This window comes from Balaenoptera ricei, chromosome 7, assembly GCF_028023285.1.
Source record: "Balaenoptera ricei isolate mBalRic1 chromosome 7, mBalRic1.hap2, whole genome shotgun sequence".
Classification (NCBI taxonomy): domain Eukaryota; kingdom Metazoa; phylum Chordata; class Mammalia; order Artiodactyla; family Balaenopteridae; genus Balaenoptera; species Balaenoptera ricei.
In genome coordinates this window covers 70,767,279-70,788,332 of record NC_082645.1, presented here as the reverse complement: position 1 = coordinate 70,788,332, position 21,054 = coordinate 70,767,279, and the positions used below count along the sequence as shown (strand labels likewise).

At 36.5% G+C, this 21,054-nt stretch overlaps 1 protein-coding gene across 1 annotated transcript; it reads right to left on the bottom strand.

Moving 5' to 3' along the window:
* Positions 1-223: 223 nt before the first annotated feature.
* On the bottom strand, positions 224-19,346 carry DUSP19 (dual specificity phosphatase 19). The gene is made up of 4 exons (XM_059927288.1): positions 18,955-19,346; positions 13,981-14,027; positions 6,401-6,553; positions 224-1,227 (listed from the first exon to the last, which is right to left on the bottom strand). The coding sequence occupies exons 1-4, from the start codon at positions 19,178-19,180 to the stop codon at positions 973-975; spliced, it is 681 nt and encodes a 226-aa protein (XP_059783271.1). The 5' UTR covers positions 19,181-19,346; the 3' UTR covers positions 224-972.
* Between the last annotated feature and the right edge of the window lie 1,708 nt (positions 19,347-21,054).

Here is a 21,054-nt window from a genome sequence, read left to right as displayed (position 1 = left end):
ATGGAGACTTAAAAAAAAAAAAAAAAAAAACTAATCAAAGCCTCTGGCCAGAAATAAAATTGTAAATGATTTTGGGCTTTTTAAAAATGTATGTAAAATTTCTTACAAAACCATAACTGTTCTTTCCTTAAAAATATGTTCCCTAGTAGAATACTGAACTAGAAAACAGATCATTAATCAAACCACATTTTAAAAATGATTTTTTTAATATAAAACACTTTCCCACAGATCCAAGGAGATCAGAAAATTATGACGTCAGACCCAAAAACAGAGTGCTAGGGACCCAGAATAAAAAGCATACAATGTAAGAGACCAGATCACCTAATAAAAGAACCATAAGCTCACAATAAAGTAAGACAGAATAGCTATACAAAAAACTTTAAAAATAAACACAGGGAATACAGTTAAAGAATCAAAATGAAAAGTGGGTACATTTTCATAAAAGGACATAAAAATTTTGTGAATATCATAACTACTACATAAATATTGTGTAAACCTTCAGATTTTGGTTAACTCTTTTGGGAGGTTTAAGGTATTGTTTTTTAATCTTAAATTCTTCACAAAGAAATTTACCTCCCTCTGAAATAGTAAGTCAAGTAGCACTTCAAGTTTTTTCCTTCATGGAAACAGTTGCTGGAATAGAAAACTACCAAAAGTTTTAATCAACTAATTTAATCTTTCATGCTTTAATATAGATTTTAAATTTAAACCTTTTCTTTCTACAGAAATCAATTATTGGTAATACATTGTTATTTTCCCTTAGCAAATCAAAGAAGCATTTAATCACACATTATAATACTAAAGAAAACATGATATAATTTAAAAAATTTGTTTATACCCTAACTTAGGACAATCAATTGACCTCTATTTCCACTTGAAAAAAGCATGAGAAAAGGAAGTTTCTACTAGTTTACTCTCAAAAAGGGGAAAGGTGGCTCTAGAGACCGACTCAGAAATTACAGTTGTCCATCATCAGCTAGAATGTAACTCAGGAACTGTTGTTTCTTCTAATTCCTGTATTTTGTCACACTTATTGCTTTCTTTGCCCTCTTGATATGTACGAAGCTGCTCCACAAAACCAGCATTTGGACATATGGAAGGTCTTGCATTTTTCACCAAAGAAAAAGCACTGGTAAATGAAATTTCTTCAGAATTCATTAGGAAGCCTATTATAATTGCAGCAGCCCTGGAAACTCCTGCATTACAGTGAACAAGAACCACTCCATCCTATAATAAAACCAAACAAAAATCTTCATTATTCATTTAAGAAAGACTATAATATAATCTTATACTACTTAAAATTATAAAATAAAAATATTCACTTTATCGATTTATTTGATTCAATCTATTCAATCATCAAAATACAATTCATTGTAGGGAATGAATGGGAAAAATCAATCAATTAACCAACACCTTCTCTTCCCACCTCCCAGAATTGAAATGCTGTGATGATATATTTGGAATTCTGAAACTACCTTTTATTAAACTGAAGTAATCTAGTAAAGTACACATAAAAGCCTAGTAACTTAGTAGCCACAAGTCTATAAATAAGAGAAAAATCACAGGAAATATATGTGGAAATATAAATAAAACCATAATCATAAACTAAACAGAAAGCTCGGGACATTCTAGGTACACATAGTGCTCCCATGAAGAAACTAGTATCACTGGCTTAGAAATCTATATGTAAAATGATCAGTAAAGAAAAAATTTTCTTCCCTTGGATATATTTTATTCTGGAGGGAAGTGACTTAAAACATAGTTAAACTTATGAGGTAGTAAAATGATGACACAAATAGCTCACGACAATGTGAAGTGGAAAAGGTAATTAGACACCAGCATGAGGTCAATAAATGAAAAACGTTTCAGGTAACTTGCAAATGATACTTTACAAGTGAAAAGGGACACAGTGCAAGGCCAGTGCTGATGGGGGTAATATTGCATTAATAATGAATGTGATAGATCTGAAGGATCAGCATTGATACAGGTTAGCTTATCTCAGGCCTTTAAAAAGTTAATGATCTAAATGAAACGTAGTGAACAGTGAGCACACCCAACAGAACCAGACATTTTAATTACTTCATTTCTTGGTTCTTCTTTTCTTACAACACAAGAAAGATGGGAACAAGGAAAAAACCTTACAACTGAAAATTTTCTGCCCAAAGCACACATTAACAATGCTATGTTTATGGCTTATTGGATTATTTTACTTTTACAAGGCAGTTTTCTTAGATGCATAAATCTATTGCAAAATTCCTTTTCTAGGTCTATTGTAACAAATTTGCAAGTGTAACTTATTTCAAGAAAACACAGATGATTCACAAGAAAATTAGTTAATATTTTAAGTCCTCATATCAAAAAGACAATTTCAATTGTTTATATACATTTTTTTTTCTTTTTTCCTTTTTAAAAAAAAATTTTATTGGAGTATAGTTGCTTTACAGTGTTGTGTTAGTTTCTACTGCACAGCAAAGTGAATCAGCTATATGTATACATATATCCCCTCTTTTTTGGATTTCCTTCACATTTAGGTCACTACAGTGCATTGAGTAGAGTTCCCTGTGCTATACAGTAGGTTCTCATTAGTTATCTATTTTATACATAGTATCAATAGTGTATATATGTCAATACCAATCTCCCAATTCATCCCACCCCCCGCTTCCCCCTTGGTATCCATACGTTTGTTCTCTGCATCTGTCTCTATTTCTGCTTTGTAAATAAGATTGTCTATTTATATTTATATATTTCAGAGTCATTTCCAGATATTAACTTTCTGTACAAGAAAAGCAAAACTCAAATATTCACTCTACATATACAGAATTTTTCTCACTTTGTACAATGGCTTTTTTATGAGACTTAAGACATTTTAAAATCATATTACAGTAACCAATGAAAACTATTAATGAACTTCTTTTAACTCAAAACAAATTAGATATTCCAAAGAAACTTGGAATCATAGGCTTAATAAGAGGTGCCCTCATGTCATTTTTAATGTTTCCTGACTGTATACTAGTTATCTCTATTTTATGATCCATACATACACTTTTGAAAATGAAACTAGCTTTATTTTCAATCTTATACACTGTGCAATCAGTTTTAGCTAATGTTTAATAATATTAGCATTTTCTTCCCTCTTACATTCTTTATATAACAGTTACTTTTCTGTTAGTTTCTACAGCCTTTGAATTTACCTATTTACCTTTTATTATTCCTTGGGTATCATATTGCCCTTGAAAGTATTTCCAAACAAACTACTAGCTTCATATCCCCTTTCCAGAACTCAAAGTAGTGACAATTAAATAATTTATAAAGCAATTTTTTCTTTTGCACTTGCTGTTGTCTTCTGCTTGAAAGGCCTTTGCTCCTCTCTTGGTCCAGCTAACTTTGGCTTCTGTTCTAAGAAGGCTGTCTCTCTCTGCGTGAGAGGAGGGCAGGAGGAATATCCAAGCCATCTTTGCATGCCTAATACTTAGTACAATTTTGGGCACATAGCAGGTATTCCAAAAATGTTTGCTAAGCAAACAAATTAATTTTGTTCTGCATTTCTGAGAAAACATTCTCTTAAAAAAATCAAATCACCATTTTGCTATGTGCAGATAGGAATTATGTTATGGTATTTCCATTTTATGCAGCTTGCTTTGTTCCCGTGTTGTTATGAATAGCCTTTCAATTAGATTGCCAGCTCCTTAAGGGCAGCAATATACATCCCTTGTATCTTCTCAGAGTAAGTAATTCATATTTTTTGACAGATGAACTGAGTCAAGTTCAGGTGTTTTGATATATAGAAAAATATATTAAAATACTAACAGTGGTTATATCTATATGGTGGAAGTGGGTGACCTTAATTTTTACCTATCTATATTTTCCAATTTTTCTACAATGTTATAAATTACATGTTTTTAAAATCACATCTTATAAATAATAAAGTAAACATGGAATATCAAATACACATTTTCATACTAACAAACAAAACCTTTTGCACATAAAAAAAGGGGGTCAAGTAAATATTCCTAAGAGAACTCTTGAGGCTATGGAGGTTACCTTACTACTTCCCTCTCATGTGTATTTCTGTCCCTTTGGGCATAAACCTGACAAATAATGCATTAGGCAGAGATACAGGAAGGAGAGAGAAACCAAACAAACAGGGTTTTATAAGTACAGAGAGAAATGAGGAAAGACATGGGAAAATGGAAGACATTCCATCTGGCAGCTGTATGTAAAACGATGAAAACAACAAACTAGGACCTAGAAAGGTAGTTTTGAAATATGCAATTCACTGAGTAATCACATTTAATAATACTTGCATATACAATAGGCAAAATCATGAAGAGATCTCTTCTAGAAAAACATGAATGAAGAAAATTCAAGAATTCTGTTGCTAAAACTAAATATGTATTTCTCTAAACAATAAAGAGTTTTCAGGGTAAGGAAATATTGGCTGAGGCTAAGATTTCAGTAAAAATCATAAGGCTTGAGAAATTAGAACCTATTACAGAATTCAAATACATCTTGTAGCAGAAACATTTTATGCATCTCTTCGGATTACTTTGATGCCATCATCTCACCCTCAGCTTGCTCCACCTCAACTACAACCTCTGTGGCTGACTGCCTATTGTGCCTTGAAGCCTATTAAGTTTTGCTTGCCTAAGAACACCTGGCTCTTCCCCGATGGCAGTCTCTGCATAGACAGGTACACCCTGAGTTCTGCATTCTCTTGCTGCTTCTGAACTTGGATGGCAAGTCACACCACAGGGCACTGGGTTTGGCTTCAAGGTGGCCGCTGAAGGGGTGGGGTGCCACAACCTGGAATTGTGAGGTTGGTTACCTCTCCATGGGTAAACTTTGACCAATGGGAAATAGGAGCTGACAGATGGCCAGGCAGATAAATTCTCTCTCTTCCCTCCCTCCCAAAATCTGTACTGAGGTGCAGTTTCTTTGGACTCCCTGCCTGGGGATGTCTTGGGCACCACCCTACCAAGTACCCAGCTATTTCACTGTCAACTCATTGTGAAGTTGTGCTCAGCAAGGTAAACACATCATCTTACATTGCTTCTCATCCTTACCTGAGTCACTTCCCTTTCTTCTCACTCTCACTGCCTAGGGATTGCACCTCTCAAATGAAGCATCAGCTCTTAATCCTTGGCTCAGGTTCTGTTTTTTCGGAAACCCAAACTAAGGACAATTTTTATTAACTATTACCCATTTCACTTTTTACTTGCAACATGTACATATCTTCTAATATGAATACGGATGATGTCTACATTTTTCCTTTACCATCTGACGTATATTCTATATCTCCTTAGGAAAGCAGCTAATACAGAAACACTGTCACTTTTATTTCTAACACTGTTAGCTGGCACACTGGAATGTGACAATCTAGAGTCTGTAAAATTTTTCACAAGAGAACAGACTGGCCAACACTAGGCTCTGAATTAGAAAACCTCGTCCTTTTCTTTCATCCAAATATCTGCTATTAAATAAGGTAGAATAGTGTCACATTTTTCCGGTAATCTAGAGGAAGGTATCGAGAAGAGTGTTGGGCACCTAAGGCACTCAATAAATATTACTAAATGAAAGGAAGGAAGAGAGAGCGGGAAAGAGATAAGGTAGAAGGGAGATCATCAGAATTTAATTAAGCTGGATTCTATTAACTGTCATTAATTGTCGGGTGCTCCAGGACAGTTAACTTTTCTCTGTAAGTGCTTCTACATTCCCATCTATTTATCTCACATAAATTTTGTAAGAATTATATACTGACTAAAAATGATGTCATTTCAAAGTATAATTATTGGTAACAGCCAGCCTAGAAGCCCTGCCTTGGATCAGTACCAAGATTGAAGTATTGTATTTTCTGTTGGTCTTCCAAAGTCAGAGAACCAATGGACAGCTTCTGATCAGCATTTTTATACAATCTCAGGAATATTAATCTTCATAAATACACTAACAGGACTAGAGCAGCCTCCATCCCACAGTCCACCTGATTACCTTGCAAAGTGGTCAGAGGGCAGGTGGTTAGAAACTATCAAATGAAACCTGAGTATTGGGTTGGCAAAAAAGTTCATTAGGGTTTTTCCATAACATCTTACCAAAAACCGGAAAGAACTTTTGGGCTAACGCAATACCTATGTACACAGGAAAATTCAGTAAGTAGAAAATTTTAAATCCGAATATTTCTCAGGAAGGCATAGGAAGATGAGAAATTAAAGTTAAAAGTAAATATCTCACTGAAAAAAGAGCAACTGGAAAACTAAATAGTTGTAGGAGTTAATGAAATATTGTTGAAGGGGAAATTTCATAATGGTTCTCTACATATTCATTACAGAAAGAATAAATATTGGATAATGGACCCATATTTTTAAATATCTGCTTTTGAAGAACTGTGGATCAAAACAAAACTTACCTTCATTTTTGCTTGTTCAATAAATTCAAAACATTCTGGAAAATAAGACAGGATATTGGTCTCAGGTAGATCCAATATAGAAATACTCTTATATACAAAGTCACTGAGGAAAGCATTTTCAACTCCATATGCAACATTGAGAATATGAGTCACCTTAAAGAGAAAAAAAAAGGTGATTTTTAAAAATTCTCATGAATTAGGTTAATTAAACAGAGACTGAGATGTTGAGAGCTGTAACAAGAATAAACAATTTAAGCATGACTCAATAACATTTCCTTCAGGAAGCCTTTTCTGACTGCCTCATCCCTTACCAGAAGTGCTATTTCTATATACCCCCAAAGCACCCTCTACTTGCCTCATTATAGCCCTTACCACTGAGAGACCGTTTATCTCCCTCACTGTACTAGAAACTCCATGAGGGCAGGGACCAGGTTTAGCTTACTCACTGTTGTAAGTAAGCATTGTGAGTGAGCAGTGACCTTAGCACAGAAAGTACTTAAAATATTTATTGAATAAATCAATTAATGTCCATATAAAAACTTACGTAAGGGAAGTGCATCAGTAGCACACAACTTCCCTTTCAATAATTATTTCCCTATTTTCCTCTTGTATTCTTTGTAAGTACAATCATTCTCAAGTGTTGCTGCGCATTAGAACCACCAGTAAGCTTTTTAAAAATATCAATGCCACAGGGTCTCAAACCCGGAAATTCTGATGAATTAGTCTGGTTGAAAGGTGGGATGGTCATGAAAGATGTTCTTTTAAATGGTACACATAAGAAACCTCCTCGTCCATCTATGCATTCAGGCTCCTTTCCTGGAGTCCACCAAGCAAATGGAAGGAGCCATGTGGAAAGTCTATTAAGAGAATCCAAAGGCTAAATAGACCAGAAATATGAGTCCCTGTTTCTTACCAGGACATGCTTCTCACTGTACTTATTCTCTCTCTTAGTTTGGATCTTAGGTTTTGCCTGATCTTGGTATTTTCTTGTATCTCATCATATTTTAGAGTACTTGTCCAGCCTGCCTCTCTTGCCCCCACTACCCTCCCAGCTATGACTTGGGCCGTGTCCCACTCCTTCCCTCGGCACAGCTAATTGGTTTCGGGTGGACGCCTGACTTTAAGCTAGACTGAGCAGATTATCTCAAGGAATTTAAAAAATAGGTGTGTGAGACAGCTAGAATGATCCACAAACTTGGGAGATTTAAGAACAGCCGTTTTCTATTAAGTGCTCAGGGAAGCTGAAAGATCTCTGCTCCCAAATGAGAACAACACAGATGTACAGATGGGGGCCATGTGCCAGCGGGAGAGAGAGGCTGTCCTGGATGGCCTTCTATTCTCTGGCATGGCCACTCTCTTCCCTCGGGTTCCAGAGAGCCCCCTAAATCATCATACACATTCTCTTTCCTTGCTCAGGTTTCTGTGGTCCACAATCGAAAGAGTATTGATTAAGACACTCAGGGAACTAGGCCTCATGAAGAGAAGGCCATAGGCTATTAACTGCCTTGTGGAAAGAAGACAACAGAAGAAAACCTCAAATCTACTCGAGAGACTCTTAAATAGAGAGCAGATGGAAGAACCTAGAAAGAAGGGAAGAACAGTTCTAGAAGATACAGTCTGAAATGTCCTTCTGCTTTCCCCAGTGAAGTCCCACCTGACTGTGCCAAGCTACTCTCTCACTCCAAGTGGACTTCTGGCCAGGACTACATGATTCTGCCCTGAATTAATAGATGTGCCAATGTTTTATAATATTGATGTGTTTGCCTTACCTTTAGAACTATATTCTGCATTCCCAAAAGACCAAAAATGAGGTCTGACCACTTACAGAATATATCTGTATCTATATAGCTTCCCTGTACATCACAGGATTATGGAGACGACCCAATGAGAATCTTGGGAAAACTTGTTGAAAGGTAAAAGTGCTTTACAAATATTGTGGATCATTAAACTACCCAATGTCTAGGTAGTTTAGCTGCTTGGAAATGCAACTTACATATATATTGATTGAATGATCATGCTTGAAAAGAACTGTACTGAGTCTCAGGTCATGGTGGTGGTGGTGATGGGGACCTAGCCTAAAACCCTTCTAGTAATCAAGCATATTTCCAAAATGCAGTCACAGAGGTCCTAACAATGGTTGACCTTGTGATGCCCTTTATAATAGGGATAATAAGAATAGCCCCTTTATTGTGTACGTAGTATGTGCTAGGCATACAGGTTAACTCACTTCATCCTCACATTTAGGCATTATCAAAAAATTCTCTTTTGGGGCTTCCCTGGTGGCGCAGTGGTTGAGAATCTGCCTGCCAATGCAGGGGACACAGGTTCGAGCCCTGGTCTGGGAAGACCCCACATGCCGCGGAGCAGCTGGGCCCGTGAGCCACAATTGCTGAGCCTGCGCGTCTGGAGCCTGTGCTCCACAAAAAGAGAGGCCGTGATAGTGAGAGGCCTGCGCACTGCGATGAAGAGTGGCCCCCACCTGCCGCAACTAGAGAAAGCCCTCGCACAGAAACGAAGACCCAACACAGCCATAAATAAATAAATAAATTAATTAATTAATTAAAAAAAATTATCTTTTGAACTAGTTAAAAAATCACAACATTATTAAAAAAAAAGAAACATTAAGAAGTCTTGCTCTCACCCTGTCTCTTTCCACTCCATCATTTCCCACCCATATGGTAACCATCTTTGTTGGTTTCTTGTATATTCTTTTAGAGTATCTTTATGCAAATATTTTATGTACTCCCTTTCTTACACAAAGGCAACACCTTGGGTTTTTTCCCCCTATTTAAAAATGTCCTGGACCTGCCAATGCAGGGGACATGGGTTCAAGCCTTGGTCCGGGAAGATCCCACATGCCTCGGAGCAACTAAGGCCGTGTGCCACAACTACTGAGCCTGCACTCTAGAGCCTGCGAGCCACAACTACTGAGCCCACATGCCACAACTACTGAAGCCTATGTGCCTAGAGCCCGTGCTCCGCAACAAGAGAAGCCACCACAATGAGAAGCCTGCGCACCGCAACGAAGAGTAGCCCCCACTCTCCACAACTAGAGAAAGCCCGCGCACAACAATGAAGGCCCAACACAGCCATAAGTAAATTAATTAATTAATTAATTTTTTAAAAATGTCCTGGAGATCTTTTCATATCAGTATCTAGAGACCCTTTTTTTGTGTTCTTTTAAAAAGCTATATAGTATTCCGTCATGTGGGTGGACTATTGGTCATTTAACCAATTCCCTACTGATGGAAAAAACTATTGGTCATTTAACCAATTCCATTTTTAACCAAAAATGGTTAAATTGGTCATTTAACCAATTCCCTACTATTATAAACAGTGCTGCAGTGAACAACTTGGAACATTTTATGTTACACTTAGTTTTCTATCCTTCATGCTTTATTGGGCATACACCAGGCACTCAATGAGTACCTTACTAATAAAACAACTATTATTACCATATCTAAACATTATAATGAAATTCCTATAGAAATTTCTGAAATGATCTGCCACAAGAGAATTTCTATTAGTTACTGCACTCTACTTAAACCCTAAGAAATTCCTTTGAAATGTGTCATGCATTTAAATGAATAATTTTGTTTTGCAGCATCCTTAAGTTTTTGTAGAAACCCTCTATTCAGCTGCTCAGCTTAGTTTTGCTTCTTCCAGGCATCTAACAGGATCTTTTATACAGAGACAGAATGATCTTTTAAACAGCAGCTTGGTTCACATCACCAGGATGAAAGTGAATTTGAACTAGTGTATCGTAACAGGGGCTAGATAATAAAACACTTGCCAATGAAAAAATTTATCAGTTTTTCTAATTTTCATTTTTACCCTGAGAAATATTAATTTATTCATGTGAGCAAGACTCTAAAACATGTTCTACCCATGTTGAAATACTGATCTAAGAGGGTTCCTATCAGGATATACAGTCATTCTCATATCCTTATGCAATTCCAGGCCATTGTCTCTTATTGTCAGGCAGTTATTATTATAATAAAACAAGGGAAGTCCAGTTTAAACACAAATAAGTACATTGATAAGTAAACATATCAAATTAGTTAATGAATTGGTTAGTATTTATTTCCTTGAAGAAATTAATTACAAGTGTTTATCACATAAAATTTTCAGCCTCAATTTAATCAAATTTTTTTCTCAGAGCTGTGGGATGAAAGATGAGTAGGACAGGGTCTCTAATCCTCTAGAAGTCTGCTGAATAATAGAGGGGAAAACATGTTCACCGACAGTAATAATAAAAAGTAGAGGTGCTAAGAGCTACAGGAGAAGAACAAAGCGTTATGAGACCAGAAGGGAGGAACACATACTGAACTTGTTCCTTCTAAGAGCCTCCACGTTTGCTGTTCTCTCAGCCTTAAGTGCTCTTTCCCTGATTTAAGCACAGCTGACTCTGTCCTAAGGTCTCAGTTGAAATATAACACCCTCAGAGAGGCCTATCCCCCTGCCACTCCTCTCACTGCCTTGTTTCAATTCTTTCAGAGAATTTATTCTCATCTGAAAATATATTTTAAAATCAAGGACCTTACTGCTTGTTCATTTCTATGTCTCCTGCAGCTAGAAAGGGGCCTAGCACCCCACTTACATCGTGGGTGAGAGACAGGGTTGCATTCTTTTGGCTACTCCCTGCCTCTTTCAAATCACTTCTTTTCCACCCTCCAGTAAAAATCCTTGCTCTTTGAGATTCATACAAGCTGATTATTCCATCTTATACCCTGCATTCCTTGGGCACCTGACCCTCAGTTTTCTGAGTCCTACCCCATGTCCTACCATTATCCTGGGTGACATCAATTTCCACTTGGGTTTAACAGGTCCCTGACGACCTCATCGCCAATGACCTTCATCACCACTCTCCTTCACCACCTCTGCAAGACCAGTGCCCAGGACTGATCCAGCTCTGATATATTAACTCGGGTATCCCACTCTTATCTTTCCATCTTCCACTCAGTTATTCCCTCTACACCTCACAAAAACCATCAACTCCTTGATCTTTCTATTTTATCTATCAGCCCCCTCTTGCCTTCACTTCCTTTGTTATTCGGCTTAGAGTCCATGGTCTACCTCCCCTGCACCTGACTGGTAAAAGTCCCCTCTATACCCAGACTGCTAAGCACTGCTGGAAAAAATTCACACAATACTGCAGTTCATGCCACAATTAGCTCATGAGAGCCAACCTCTCCTGAACCTTAGCGATGCTTAGCAACTATATTTCCCTAGTAGGCGCTCTCCCTCATTCCCCATATCAGCTCTTTCAAACTTTCCCTACTCTCCTAATAACTTTCAACCCTACCATCTCTTCATGACTCCCAGTAGATCACCTCACTTACCATTTTACAGTAAAAAGACAAGTCATCGCATAGGAACCCTTACCATCAAATCTTACCATCAAATTTAACAACTTTGCCTACACCTGCATTCACCCTTTCCTTCTACCTTCTTAATACAGAGCATGATGTGCTCCCACATCCTTTATGAGGCTCATTCTGGCACCTGTGTTTGGGGTCACACTGCCTCCTACCTTCTTGGCCCTCTAGCCACAATTCTTGCTTTCCTGTATTTTCAATTCCTTTCTCTACCATCAGCTTTATACACGCTCAAAACTCTCCCATCTCCCTCTTTTGATCTCATCACCTATGGGTCTTCCTGCTCTCTTCTCCCCTTTTTTGGTGTGATCATTTCCTCCACTTCTCAATCTTTTGAAATCTGGCTTGGACCTCCAATTCAAATGAAACTGTTCCCACTAAAGTCACTAACAACTTCTTTGTTTTAAAGTCCAACTGTTGTAATTCAGTCCCAACAATACTTAAACTTTCGGCAGCATCTGACACCGCTGACTCTATCCTCCATAGAACTCTCTGCTTTGGCTTCCATGACACCACAATTTTTTTACTTTCCTACAAACTCTTACAGTACCTCCTTTCCCACAGCAGATTCTTCTTCCTTTGACTATTCCCTATAAGTTGGTATTACTCAGGGTTCTGGTGTAGGCCTTCTTCTCTGCTCACCTTGCCCCCAGGTGATTTCATCTACTCCAATAATTTAAATCACTACTTACAAGCTGAAGATTCCTGAATCTCTATTTTTACCTCTCTCCTGAACTTCAGACCCCATATACCCACACTGTCTATTGAATAAGTTTACTGAGATTATCCACGGCATCTGAAATTTAAATTATTCAAAATTGAGCTCATTATTTTTCCTGCAAAACCTGCTCCTCCCTACCTTGTTCCCTATCTCATGGGATGACACCAACCCCACTTAGTAACCCAAGAAAGCTGAATATCACCTCTGACTCCTCCTCCTTTCTCAACTTCACCCTCCCTTCTACTCTGTCCTGCAAGTAGTCAATCATTAACTTTTGAGAATTCTACCCTCTTAAAAAACCCTCAAATCCATCCACTTCTCTCTACCCCTACTGAATCCTAATCTAAGCCACCATCATCTTTTTTCAGATTGCTGCAACATCCTCAAAACTAGTCTTCCCATCTCTAGCTTGAGCAACCCTCCAACCTATTTTCCACACTGCCTCTAACCAGCCATCTTTCTAAAATGCAAATTTGATCCTGTTACTTCCCTCCATAAAGCCTTTCAAAGGCTTTCCACTGTCTTTTGTATCAATTCCAAACAGTTTACTCTGGCTTACATGGACTTTTGTGATCTGACTCACACTTACTTCTCTGGCACTGTCTCTTGGTACCCTTCTTTCTCACACTCTCTATTCTAGGGTTACTAAACTTCTTTTCTTTTCCTGAAAGCGTCAGCCTTTCTCTTGTCTCTGGGCCTTCACAGAGCCATTTCTTCTATCTGAACACTTTTCTGTCTGCTCCCTCCTCACCCCCTTCAGAGCAAAACTTCAATATTATTTCCTCCAGGAAGACTTCCCTGACCTTACTATCCCCAACCCAACCCAAACAAACATGGGTTAAGGGCATCATCTCCCATGCTCTCCAACAGCACCTGCACATCCCCATCAACACATACAATACACTGTACTGTAGCCGCTTATTTGTCTTTCTTGCCTCTCTGCCCCTCAAATCATAAACTTCATGTGAACAAGAACCTTTTGCATTCCTCAAACCATAGCAATTCCATGACCCTGAAATCGTGCTTAACAAAATAGTAGATGGCTAAATTTTTTTTTCAGTAAGTATTGAAATAAGTAATAAATCACATCAGTTGTGTAGGGGAAGGTGGGAAGAGATAGCATTGGGGAAGAAGTGGTATGTGAGTTGGGACTCAAGCCATGGGTAGATCTTGGACAAGAAGAGAAGAGGGAAAGGTCTATTCCACACAGAGGAACTACATAAGCAGAGGCAGGAAGAAGTGCCTCCAAAGTCAGGTTCATGACGATACGTAAAGGGAGACTGAGAGAAAATAAAACTGGAAAGATGGATTACAAATTCACATATTTGAATTAAGTGCAATAATTTTTGTAACTTTATTAAAAAGATAGCTAAATCTCACCAATCCAACTCTGAAATGGACCTATGCAGTTTTTCCTAAATAAATGTAACAATTAAAATACTTCCTATACACAGTGCCAGACCTGAAGCATTTCTTTTTACCTTGTGCTTTTTCAGTGTATCCAGATCATGAGCAGCATCTTGTGACCCTATAAGAAATAAATCACATCACCTTGAACATGAAAATAATCATCCTGACTTTTAATCTAATTTTTGCAACAACTCTGTTAGCTATTCATTTATTTTAAGAAATGCAACTTGGGAGGACCTCAGTCCAACTTTCTGAAAGATAATTCAGGAACGTTCATCAAAAAATATTCATCTTGTATATACTCTTAGACTCTGAAATCCCACTTCTAGGAATTCTTCCTAAAAGTCCTGGATATTGCAAAGATTAGCTATCAGGATGTTCTTCACAGTGTTGTAATACAAAATAAACTCCACAAAAACAAAACAAACAAAAACACCAACCAAACCCAATGATGGGGGTTGGGTTATATTAAAGATAGTACAATTATGTAGTGAAAATATATACAGCCCTTTGAAATGAGAAATGTAGAAGAATATTTATGATATGGAAATATATTCTCAATATATTATGTGATAAAAGCAGGTTACAAAACATCAACCATTTTTGTAAAAACAAAAACTATGTATATGCTTCAAAATGGACAGGAAATATACAGAATAAAATGTTAACAGTAGGATTATAGGTGATTTTTTTCTTTATGCTCATGTGTACTTTTTACAATAAATATCTATTTCTTTTGTAACTTAAAAAAGGATATTTTTAAAAAGACACCCACAAAATGATTTAGTGCCAGCTGGTCTGGGAACACCCAGTAGCTTAGAGCAAACACTGCTGGTCTATAGAATTCCACCCACGTTCTGTGTACCACTAGGGCTGTATCCTTTTCCAGTTTCTTCCGGTCAAAGTTGGCTTTCTAGACCTCTCACACTTGGAAAATGACTCTAGGTAATAAGCAAGGTTATACATGAGAACAACTAGTTAAAATAAGTGAGTGACACACTGAAAAAAATAGGGCATTTATTATATTAAGATTTCAAGTATTTTACTTTCCTGAATTAGGTTCCATTTCTATAAACAACATTTTTCTCACCTTATCCACCTGGGAAATCTGCCAGCTTCTATTATGTGATTTTAGGTAGCTGGAAGGCCAGCAAGTATGCTGGTTGGCCAATATTCTCTTGGTAATACGAAGCTCACAGGCTCCTTACTGAGTCTACATTCAACTTTATTTAAAAGTTAGCCTATCAAAATATTAACATTTGTTAAAGCTGGATGGTGGATATGTAATTGTCTGTTATAGTATAGTCTGTAATTTTTCACACATTTGAAATACTTCATAATTTAAAAATAATTTCTCAGTTTTCTGTAGGAAGTCCTATTCATCTCCAGGGGGGAGAAATGGGTTCAAATAAGTTAACTGAAATTTGGTGGTTTAATATGCATGTTATCTTTTAAATAATAATTCTACACTGCCTATTTCTTAAAATAGCAAAAAAAAAAAAAAATGCATGAATGAAATTCTTTTTTTTTTACCCAAAACTGTCATTATTATATTTATCAAACCTGTATACTTTCATTATTTCCATTAAATACACACACACACACCAAACAGAACAGGTCGGTTATATTCCAGAGTTGGCTGCTATATTTTGAAAATGACTTCCAGAATATGAATACATTGTTACAAATTTAGTGTTCTTGAGACCAAAAATCAACTTGTATCACTGCCTTTTCAAACAATAGGAAAATTACATGAGTGTTAATAGTGTGGGGGAATAATTTTAGTCAGCACAAATGGACTTCAGGTAATTGGCTTGTATGTTTCATCTAATACTTGGTAGTATTCAGTTCACGTTAATTCTCTCTAAATTCTAGATATAAACATCAGCTTTTCTCCAATTTTAAATGATTGCTTTGTGTTGCAGTCTTGCGTTAAAATTTTGTTGGAAAAACACTTATCATTAAAAGAAATAAACACTATAAATCATTATAACAATGTGTTATTTAAACCTTTGTTTTTAAAAAGTAGAATGTTATCCTTTTATAAACTATCTTAATCGAGATTTTAAAACAAATATCAATTTTAATAATTTTATGATTTTAACAGTGGCAACATGAATCTATAATTGTGTTAAACTTAATAGAACTGAATAGCAAATCAATTTTAATAGTATGGTAATTTTTTAAATAACAGAAAAAGTTGATGAATAGGACTACAACTAAAGAAAGAAGTCTAATAATAATAATAATAACTTAGTTATATTTTACATTGACACTTACAAACCACTAATATTCATGACCTTGGCCAAGAATTATTAAGGAAATATTACAGATGAAGTAACTGATTTAGAAAGTATATTACGTGCTACTGGAGTTGGGACTTCTAACAAGTTCAATGTGTTGCAATCGTAATATATGTATCATAAAAAATAGGCTACGTAAGATCTCCAGAATCCTGTTTCTATTTTTAAGAGATCTTTTTTTATGAAAATACTAAATACTGCATAAATTCTGGTGCAGCATGTCTTGATTTACAAATCTCTATTTTCATCATCAAAAAATTAAACAAAAAAATTATTACTGAAATAAGCCAAAAAGATATTATTACAATTACTGAAAAGGGAAATAAATAATATTCCAAAGAGAAATGTTTTAAGAAGATTTGTAGGAGTGAACATTCATAAATGGATAGAAATAGGAGCATAAATTCCTATAAGGATAAAGTAAAATAATATTTGTAAAATAATTTTACAAAATACAGAGCTTTTCAAATTTAATGTATTATTTGCCTCCTAAAAATACTGGGCTTCCAGGATATCAGAAATCCTCTACAACCTTATAAAGGATCCCAAGATTTTCACCTAGAATTGAAGCAAAGATCTCAAAATGTCACCAGTTGGGACTTCTTAACAGGATGGATATAACAAGAAATAATTGTACCTTTTTAACTACCCAAGAGAAATGGAGTTTTTCACTTTTACAGATCAAGTTGGATATAAGAAAAGTCCTAGTGATTTTTGTTGTAAAAATATAATTTGCAAAACCTAGGACAAAAATATTCACTGACTAAGATCTTTTATCAACTTGTTAGGTAGTTCAAGGTCCTATGTAAGATTTTTGAAATGCAGAAGCTTGGGTGAATTTATGAGCTAACTAAAAAAGACAGATTATATTTTGACAGCTTTCTATTTTCTTTATTTCCCACCCAAAACAAAATTTAATTTCATGTAGTGCTAGGTGGGAGCTGTGTTGCTTTGAATAGATGAAGGAAGCTCTTTGAAGCAACCTAGAAACAACCCCTGCATCATTCACGTGGAAGAACTTTAGATGTAACCATCCATAGGTCCCTAGGAATAAGTCGCTTGTAACTGGGCAGAAGAAGGTCTATCTACCTCTCAGAAGAAAGGAGGTTGTACCTGATGAAATTATCCCATTTCCTGGTCCAAAGAGGCGACCATATAAGGACTAGTTTCAGAAGTCCCTCCCAGCACTCGCTCAAGATCCTGGAAGGGTTCCAATGCCAATCTGAGAACACTACCTTGATCAGCTCACTTTGCATAAGTCTAGATAAAAAAATAAGCGAAGTTCATGAAAACTCTGAAAGGGTGAATGATATTTTTAAATTCTACCATAATTATTTTAAGGCATTATTACTACAATGGAAGCCAAATAACCAAAACATGTGCCTTGATATATTTCCTCTCCTAGAAATGGTGTGCAAATCCTGGGTGCACCTTCCAGACTAGCTAAATGACCCACTTCGTTTTTCACGGGGCTGCAGAAACTGATTGGATATATTTATTTGGTGAAAAGACAAGTCATGTAACAATACATATAATACATAATACAATAACAACTTATATGTATACTGCAATTGATATGTTTCAAAAACCTTTTCCAACCTCAGGACAACCCTATAAGATAAGCATATACTGTTACTTCAGCTTTACAGATGGTTTTTTTGGAGGACCAAAGAGAATAAATGACTTTCACTAGCTCATCTAGTTATACGTAGAGCATGGCTAAAAGCCTGGACTCCCTGAGTCAGTCTATGTAACAATGGAGAGCAGGAGTGTATCAGACTTGAGCTTGTGCAAGTTACTTAACCAATCTTAAGTCCAGTTCCCATCTGTAAAATGGAGCTGATGATCCCTGCTTCACAGAGTTTTTAAAAGGAGTGAGATGCTATGCGCACTCCACATAATACCTGGCCATTTCTGACACCCAATTCAGTGCTCTTTTTACTCAAGAGGGGCTTGGCTGTATAAATACTAACAAATCATTGATTTTTCCAAGTCTTAATTTCTCTATTCACAAATGAAAAATAATTCAAACCTACTTAAAACACTGTTGACTATTTTTTAAGAATACCGTATCATATTCTTGCCAAGCTGACAAGTTTGTACTTTTATAACAGTGCTTCATTTGTTATTTGTGGATTATGCTTTGTATAGAGAACCTGTATTTTCCATAATACAAGAAATCATAAACCATCAGATTCATAGCTATAAAATATCAGTCCACCTTCTCCTAACACTCCAAAAACAGACACCATGAACAGATGTGGCCACAGGAGGCATGCACTCCATATGGTTTGCAACCCCAGAGCAGGCAAAAAAGCACTTGTCTTTTGAAGTATTAACTTTTCTATAACTTCAACCCTTGTCACTTGTACTTTTGCCTAATAAAAGCATTCTTTTTACTTTGATAATCTTTAAGGCTATATCCTTTTATTATCCAAGAAAATACAACATCAATGTGTTATCCTCCAGAGAAGTTAGGAAAACAGGAAGAAAGCTTTTAGAAAGTTCAAATACCAGGTGCTATGCGTTACTAGAATCTATGCCTCTTATGTATATAGTGGGGCAGAAACATCCCTGACTAGCTGGTGTAGCTAGCTAGTGCAAGTTCCATATCCAAAAAAGGAAACATTTCAATTTTCCAGCAGTTTAGCTGATAGTACAGACTATTATTATTAGGGAGGAAAACGTTAACTAATATAGTTAAATGAACTCAATAACTTAGTGGCAAATCAATATACTCACCCAGGAGCAACCATGGCTTAATAACACCAACTTGCAGGTCCAAGCTAAGGTCCTGCACATAACCACAACCTTCCCCAGTGCTCGGCTCTACTTCCTCCACAACATGAATTCTGGCATCTTTCCAAGTTTCTATAATCTTCTTTCCAGTTAGCGTTGTCACCCTGGTGCATTGCTTCCTGAGATTATTCCGGGAGAATGCCTTAATTTCCTGGTTAAGGGAGTGCATTACATGAGCAGTGGCTAAGAACAAACACAAGCAAATCCAGCCAGCACAGTGAAGGACCGAACTGCTAGTCCCTTAATGTTCAAGTAACAAACGCAGCCTCAGTGGTTCACTGTCCTGCGGGTAACTGTATCAGTCACACGCTGGGAGTCACGATGTTCCAGCTCCGTTTTTCCCAGCGCCGCAATGTAAGGGGAAATCTGATTGGCCACTGAGAAACGGGCGCCGATTGGATGCTGTTTCTCCTTCCGGTTGGCCGAAAATTAATTACCCCTCCAAGAGTTTTCTTACTGTTGCTATTTAAAGCTAGCTTTATTATTCACACCCAATGATAAAATATAAGACTTAATGGGAGAGAAGGCTGATATTTCCTCGCTCCTTAAAAGCAGTGGTTTTCTGGATATGTTCGATCGGTGTTGCTTGGGGTGACCTGGGTATCCCTCCTGCTCTGGTACAGCTGCGGAGTCACAGTGCAAACCTTCCTACTGTGCAGAACCGTGCCTGCCCGCCTGCTTTTAGGCTAATCCGGGGGGCTACAGCAGACGTTGAAAGTTATTCCTCGCTTCCTATGTGTTTCACACTCTTTCTTTCTGATGTTACTGCCAAGAGGAACATTTACTAGATTAAAAACAAAAACAAAAAACTGTTGTGCAGACTTGTAAGGTAACAATTTAAATGAAACCTGCAAAAGTAATTTTCTAATTATGTTTCTATATTGCAGGTTAATAAGAGCTTAATACATTTTTTCCCCTGACTTCTCGCCTACATTTTCATTATCAGTAAAACTGCAGAATAAGTCTTCATGCAATAAATATACACTCTGTTTATGAGAGGCATTGGCCGCAAGTCTTTTCATACATAGTTTCAGAAATTGGGGATGCAAACATCCAAATTTACAAAACAGATCAATTATAGAACGATTTTGATTAGAAAAGGATGATGTGTTTTACCAAAGAAATCACAAGATTCCTTTAAATAGAAAATTTTCTTACCCCACTTAAAATAAAATGCAATTTTATATGGACTTAGACACAATGTATAAACACATGTATAAAGTGAAGCTGCACTTAGAGAACACTTATTCACAACAATTTATTAAAATTTTTGTTGTTGTTGAAACTGACTTAAACCAAATTTCTCCATATTGAAAAGAGTGATAAATCAGCCCAGACTAGCTACAGGGCATTCTAAAATGAAGAACTGAAGAACTTTTCTGCATCATTTAAACCATCATGTGTTCATCAAAAACAACTCTAACTCTCATATATCATTCCATGTATTTATCACAAAATGATAAATTTTGATCATAAAATGATCAAAAAGTTTACCAGCTATTGAGCACATACTACATGCTAGGTCCTGTGCTTACAAGCAGTTTTTAGATTCTTAGTGTTATATGTCAGGTGCTTAATGATGTTTTACACACATTATCCCATTTGCTCTTACCACAAATTTATTATGTATATAGTATTAAATCATCTACATTTTACAGCTGAAGGAACTCAAATGCAAAGAGTGCAAATAACATATCCTACATTTCACAGATCATAAGTTTAGACCCACAGGTAAAATTTAGGTTTGTTTCCATCCAATACCTTAGCTCTTGTTTACTATGGAATACTCCCTGCCCCCAAAATAGTTGTAGTTAACAAATATTTACTGAGCATCTACCATGTGCCAGGCACTGTTATAGTCCCTGGGGATACAACAATGAATAAAAACAAAGTCCCTTCTTTTCTGGAACTTATATCCAAATGGAGGGAGGACATGGACAGTCAATAAATAAATCAACTATAACTATGTTAGGTCATGAAATAAGAGCTAAAAAGAAAAACTAAGTGAAATAAGGTAACAGAGTGAAAGGGCAGTGTGCTGTT